Genomic DNA, 6,682 nt, shown 5'->3' with positions numbered 1-6,682 from the left:
CGCCCAAAAGTACACGCAGTATTCCAACTGCGGTCTGACCAGCGCCCGATAGAGGGGAAGTATCACCTCTTTGGATCTGTTTGTCATGCATCTGCTGATGCACGATAAAGTGCCATTAGCTTTCCTGATGACTTCATCACGCCGCCGACTCATGTTCATCTTGGAGTCCACTAGGACTCCAAGATCTCTTTCCACTTCCGTGCCACCCAGCAGGTCATTCCCTAGGCAGTAGGTGTGCTGGACATTTTTCCTCCCTAGATGCAGCACTTTGCATTTCTCCTTGTTGAACTGCATTCTGTTGTTTTCCGCCCATTTGTCCAACCTGTCCAGGTCTGCCTATAGTTGTTCCCTGCCCTCCGGCATGTCCACTTCTCCCCACAGTTTTGTGTCATCTGCAAACTTGGACAGAGTACACTTCACTCCCTCGTCCAAGTCGCTGATGAAGACATTGAAGAGTATCGGTCCAAGGACCAAGCCCTGCAGGACTCCACTGCCCACACCCTTCCGGGTCGATACCGACCCATCCGCTATGACTCTCTGGGTACGCCCCTCTAGCCAATTCGCCACCCACTGAACCGTGCAGTCATCCAAGTCACAGCCTCTTAACTTGTTCACCAGTATGGGGTGGGATACTGTATCGAAGGCCTTCCTGAAGTCTAAGTATACAACATCAACCCCTACTCCTGCGTCCAGGTGTTTTGTAACCTGGTCGTAAAAGCAGACTAGAATAGTCGGGCATGATCTACCTGCTACTGGTTGCTTTGTTCAGGTCTTGGCAGTTTATAGGTAAGGGGCAGGTGTGGCCAGTGGAGGTGGTAGCTTGATACCATAAATGCCACCTGCAGGCTTTGCCTTCTGTTTCTGAGTTAATGAATATAGCACAGACTGCTGAGCTGTTCTCAGTTCCAGGTGATTGCAATTAACTAAAAGTGACTGACAGTCCCTATGTGCAGGGATCCTCCCAAAAGGATCCAGCCTTGAGGCTAGTCAGGGAAAGGTCTTGTGGCCTCTCGAGTTGTGACCAGATGGAGTTGACTGCATGACTGAGAGTTGTGCTCTGAAGTCAGGGAAGTGGCCCTGTCTAGGGGAGGCAGAATCCCTCCATGTGGCTGTAGCATGTGGCAATGCAGTTCCTGCGACGCTGCAGAGCTCAGACCTCATCTCAAGTCACACAGCACAGACTCGCAATAAGCTTTTCTTCCTTGGATTTCCCCAGTAGCGAGGGTTGGGATAAGCAGGTTCTCCCCCTTACTCAGTTGCTTTGAAGGCATTATTGACTGAAGCTGTCAAGACTGCTTCGGTCCCCCCAGCTCAGTGGCCTGGCATAGGCAGGCTGGCATGGACTCTGCCTGCTCTCTTCTTAGACATTTCTTACTGAAGGTCCCTGTGAAGATGGGCAGCCATGACCTGCTGTCCCTGGGCTTGAGGGTCAGAGAGTTGGGGGAATTGTGCCAAACTGCCCCAGGGCTGGAACGTTTCTGCTTAAGTTTAGGGTTCACTTTTCTTTCTGGCTTTTTGCAGACCAAGTTCCGTTTGGGCGTGAGGTTCTACACGGAGGAGCAGCCAGCCGCAGCCATTCTGCATCTGGAGAAGGCGCTGGAGGAATATTTTGTGGCTGACGCAGAATGCCGTGCGCTCTGTGAGGGGCCTTATGATTATGAAGGCTACAATTACCTGGAATACAGCGCTGACCTTTTCCAGGCCATGACAGGTGAGTGCAGCACACAGCCCTTTGCCAGCTAGTGTGCAGCACAAGCCTCTCTTGCTGGAACCTCCTACAGCTGAATCTCCCTTCTACAGTTTGCTCTTAGAAGGTTTTCTGAACTTGGTACAGACTACCAGGACATTTCATGTTGGAGGTGAGGAGTCGATGGCTGAAGAGAAGGAGCCAAACTTGAGCCTATGCAACTTTTAAAATTTCCCAGGCTTATTTTGTAGGTTCTAATGAAGCGGTTGCTGTCTGAGGCTCTCATGAATGAAGAGACTTTGCTCTGACTCAAGACTTTGTTGACCAGTTAAATGTGCTTTCTCTGTCAGATCACTACATGCAGGTGCTAAGCTGTAAACAAGGCTGTGTCACTGAATTGGCTTCCGAGGATGGCCAAGAGAAGCCCATTGAGGATTTCCTTCCATCTCACTTCAACTACCTGCAGTTTGCCTATTACAACAGTAAGTGGCTTCTCTTGTCCCTTTCCAGGCTGGTAGGTCCCTCCAGTCACGTTTCTGGGATTGTTGGCCACAGCACAGCTCTATTGATGCCTAGACAGAAGAAAGAGGCAGTAGTGTATAGCATATTCTATATTAAAATATATAATGCATATATGTTAGCAGAAGACAGCTGATGTTGCAGTCAGGGAGTCAGAAAATGCCATAAGTACAGCCTCACAGACAACTTCAGTCCTGACCCTTTGCATTCATGCACTAAGATACAGCCCTGCATTACAGGACCCTTCGCTGGTTCTTTCCCACAGAACCTTTGCATTAATAAATTTAGGGCATGGGATGGATGCTGCTCAAGAATGAGGTAGCTCTCAAGAATTTCTTATTATTATTTCATGTGTGGCCTCAGCCTCAGTTACTATTCCTCATCCCAAAACTTCACAAAATGTGGTGGGATTTATTTCATTGGTGGCTTTTCAGTTGCATGCCTTAGCATAGTATCTGGGTTACTGATCCATTGTCCCAATTTGTTATCAGTGAATATGAGCCTGCCAGCCCCTGTGCAGTTGTCTGTTCCCTTTCAGCAAGTGATGGGGAGAAGAGTGACTTGGCCTTTTATTTGGCTTTGTGTAGAAGTAAGAGATGAATGAAGGGGAGGAATGCCCCCATTCCCATCTCAGCAGACAGCTCCAGCTGCAGAGCCAATTTCTGTTTGCCTTTGGCACTAGACAAGTTCAGCAGCATGATCTTTTTATTTCTGCAAATAAATTATTTCCATTGAAGAGTGCAAGGCAACCCCTTGTTTCATCTATTGGCTGGATTGAAGTCGTGCATTGCTGTGGGTTTCCAGCCACATCCTGTAGCTTTTTTCTTGCTCCCTCCTCAATTGTGAGGTTCAGAAATCACAGCTCAGTGACGGGAATCAGGCCGACCAGGAGCAAATGATCTCTTAGTTGTTAGGGTAACAAGGGCCTGGGCTCTGGGCCTTTGCATTCCGGGGATGTGGCTGTTCCTGGATCAGACTGTCTCTGCATGAAAACATCTATAAGGTTGCTCTGCTTTGTGCTTCTCCTAGCCAGCATCCAGCAGAGAAGCAAGAAAAAAGCTTCTCTTAATGAGCTGATTTCTTTTTGCAGGTGGGAATTACGAGAAGGCCATTGAGTGTGCCAAAACCTACTTGCTTTTCTTCCCGAACGATGAAGTAATGAATCAGAACGTGGCCTACTACACAGCTGTGCTTGGGGAAAATCTGGCTGCACCAATTCAGCCCCGAGAAGTGAGTGCCCTTCAGGCAACCTTCTTCTAGGTCTTTGCCAGCTGGGTTGTCATCTTGTGTTTCCCAGTCCTAGTGAAACAGCTGCTGGGGTGCTGGGATCACAGCTTTTAGGGCAGAAGGGGCTCAGTGTCCAGTCGATGTGCATTATCGTGCAGGAGGGACAGCATGGGAATGGATCACCTTCGTTCCTTTTGTGAGGGTTCCTGTTGTGCTAGGAAACTGGACCGGAGCTTTCTAGTTGAACCTCAGTCCAAACCAGACAATGAATACGACTGGGCTAGGCATGAACATAACCTAGGGCATAAGCCTTTGAGTATCTCCTATTAGGATGCTGTGGTGCACACGTCCAGCTTTACACCTTCCTCTGAAGAATGATGTCCAGGTCACTTGCAGGCAGGATCACAAACTAGAAAGTCCCATGATCTAATTCAGGGTGTCAAATACACAGCTGGCTGGGAGCTCCATGTCCAGGCTGCTGATGAGCCACCAAAAGTTGGGGGCCATGGCCAGGGGGTAGTGGCCTGCCGCAGAATCCAGGTTGCTTGGACCTTAGTGGACATGGTGATCAGTGGCAGAAGGGGAGCAAGAGCTGACACTGGCCCAGTCGCCCTCCAACTGCTTTGCCTGTTGCCACTGCCATGGCCTAGCTCCTAGACCACCAGCCCTGCCACAGCCTGGTGCCAGACCCGGACCTGCCACCACTGCATGCTCTGTGCGAGAGCTGGAGCTACTTCCCTGACACCCCAATCTGATCCACTGAGGCAGTTCCTATCCTCTTTGTTAGTTCTGTCACTGGTCTGCCAAGCTGCTGGACTGTTAGTAATGTATCAGGCAGGTGGGAGGGAGAGATGCGTCTGTTGATGACTCAGAAATATTCCAGCCTTGACCTCTTGTGCTCCTCCCTCCCAACCTCTCTGTCCTGTCTCTTCTCTGCCTCCTGACAGCTAGGAAGTGAGAGCGCCTTGTAGAAACGGTTACTGATCAAGAGAGGTAAGGGGATGCTCGGGGAAGCTAAGCACCCATAAATCAACACCCTGGGTTATCATTGAAGAGTGTAATCGGGAATTGGTGAACTAATTGCCCAGACTCATGGTGTCAGTTTATAGACATCTTGGGGAGCTGAGGATGGTCCTTTAAGCTCCATCCCCTCCATCTCCTCTCATTGCTAGCCCTGGCTCCTTGTTTCAAGCTCAGGCTTCCCACCCCCACCTCAGTCTCCAGACTCAGACCTGTCCCCATCTCCTGCCCTTTCAGAATATCCGGGTGTACCGGCAGCGCAGTCTGCTGGAGAAGGAGCTGCTCTTCTTTAGCTACGATGTCTTTGGGATTCCGTTTGTGGACCCGGTGAGTAGAGGCTCTCTTGGCTGGACCTAGAGGTGCAGCAAGAACTGGAAGGTGTAGATAGCCCGGGGAGGAGGAGAGTGGCTCCAGGGAGAAGTTGTGACAGGTCAAGTGCCCTTCAGCAGCACTGCGGTGCGTCCGGGGCTGGCACAGCACATCACTGATTCCTTGAGTCTCTCCTTATCACTGGTGACTGGTTTCTTTCCTGCCTGTAGGATACGTGGACCCCAGAGGAGGTGATACCAAAGAGACTGCGAGAGAAGCAAAAGTGAGCACTGTCAGCAATGCCAGCTGCAAGGCAGCCCGTTTGCTTGTGGAGGCCAGTTTACCCAACAGCCTTCTTGGCAGTTTGGGTAAAAGCCTCAGACCACCTGGCTGTTGCAGGACAGGCAGGAAGGGCTAGAGTCCGCTGAAGGGGGAAGTCCTTTGACCCTCCCACCATGGATAGAAGACATGTAGCTGGCCTGTCGACTTGTTCCATTGAGATCTCCTGTGTAGAGCTCAAAGTGCTGCAGGGCTGCTGGGGTTCCCCCAGGCTGCCTTCTGCAGCTAGGCAGGAAATTGGGCTTGTGGCTAAAGCATATGCTGTTCTAGCTTGTCTGAGGGTTGATGGGGCTCCTGGGCAGTTCAAGGGAGAGGAGCCTGTGTAGCTAACTGTTGAACCCTGCCCTCTTGTACCCATTACCTACCCCCCCCCGGTACCTGTGTGTTAAGGCTGTGCGAAATGGAAGCGTTTCGTTTCGACCAGCGTTTCGACAGAACGGTGTTTTGTTTCGACTTGTGTTTCGAGTCGAAATGTCTGTTCCATTTCAGTCCATTGAAATTTTTTGCCGTTTTGACGTTTCACCCATAGCATATAATGGGGAAGGTCGAAACAGGATATAACTTTGTAATTTCTTGCCTGATTTGGATGAAACTTGCAGAAATGGTAGCCCCTTCTGAGGGCATGATGCATGCCAAGTTTCGAGAAGATAGGTGCAGAGGGTTCAGAGAAACTCCACCCCAAAATCCTGAAAGCAAAACTTGTGTTACGTGTATGTGTTAAGTGACAGTGGGGGTCAAAACTGCAGGGATGGTAGCCCCTGCTGAGGCCACGAAGCCTCCCAAGTTTCAAGAAGATCAGTACAGGGGTTTGGGGGGAACTGCATCCACAATTCTTGAAAGCAAAGCTCCTGTCACATGTATGTGTTAAGCCACAGGGGGGTCAAAACTGCAGGGCTGGTGGCCCCTGGTGAGGCCACAAAGCCTGCCAAGTTTCAAGGAGACAAGTGCAGGGGTTTGGGGGAAACTGCACCTCAAGGTGCAGACAAGCAAAACTCGTGACATGGGTGCTTGTGCAACTGTGTCTGTCTCAAGGCACTGGGGGGGCGTGAGGGACTACTGCAGGCCTGGCTGCTAAGCTACTGTGTTACCAGTTACCAATTAATTACGATTCACTCGGGGACCAGCTCAATACACAATACCTAGCTATTACATAATGACTTAATGAGCATGGATTAACACCTACAAAACCAGAGACCAAGGAGAGGAAATAATCAATACAAACAATCCAAGTTTGCTGATGACAAACTCTATGCGAACTGTCCAAGTTTGCTGATGACACTAAGATGTGTGGCGAGGTGGACACACTTGAGGGGAGAGAGAGGCTACAACTAGATTTAGACAGACTCCAGAAGTGGGCAGACGAGAATAGGATGGGGTTCAACATAGACAAGTGCAGGGTGCTGCACCTGGGGAGAAGGAAGCCACAGCACACATACAGGCTGGGGAGTTTCCCTCTTGAAAGCACAGAGGCGGAAAGGGATCTTGGAGTCATTATCGACTCCAAGGTGAACATGAGCCGCCAGTACCAGACCGCAGCCAGCAAGGCCAGCCAGACCTTGTCATGCCTCCAGAGGTGCATCT

At 50.4% G+C, this 6,682-nt stretch overlaps 1 protein-coding gene across 3 annotated transcripts in view; it reads left to right on the top strand.

Annotated features, from left to right (window-relative positions):
* Positions 1–6,682, top strand: part of P3H1 (prolyl 3-hydroxylase 1) — a 19,485-nt gene that overhangs the window by 4,662 nt on the left and 8,141 nt on the right. For all 3 annotated transcript variants that reach the window (XM_025203677.1, XM_006023180.3, XM_025203676.1), the window contains exons 3-7: positions 1,522–1,711; positions 2,038–2,169; positions 3,297–3,436; positions 4,691–4,780; positions 4,993–5,045. In XM_025203677.1, coding sequence (XP_025059462.1) covers positions 1,522–1,711; positions 2,038–2,169; positions 3,297–3,436; positions 4,691–4,780; positions 4,993–5,045 — 605 coding nt within the window. The remainder of the gene's footprint in view (positions 1–1,521; positions 1,712–2,037; positions 2,170–3,296; positions 3,437–4,690; positions 4,781–4,992; positions 5,046–6,682) is intronic.

The sequence above is a fragment of the Alligator sinensis genome, unplaced genomic scaffold (genome assembly GCF_000455745.1).
Source record: "Alligator sinensis unplaced genomic scaffold, ASM45574v1 scaffold512_1, whole genome shotgun sequence".
NCBI lineage: Eukaryota > Metazoa > Chordata > Crocodylia > Alligatoridae > Alligator > Alligator sinensis.
This window is presented reverse-complemented; position numbering and strand designations above follow the sequence as displayed.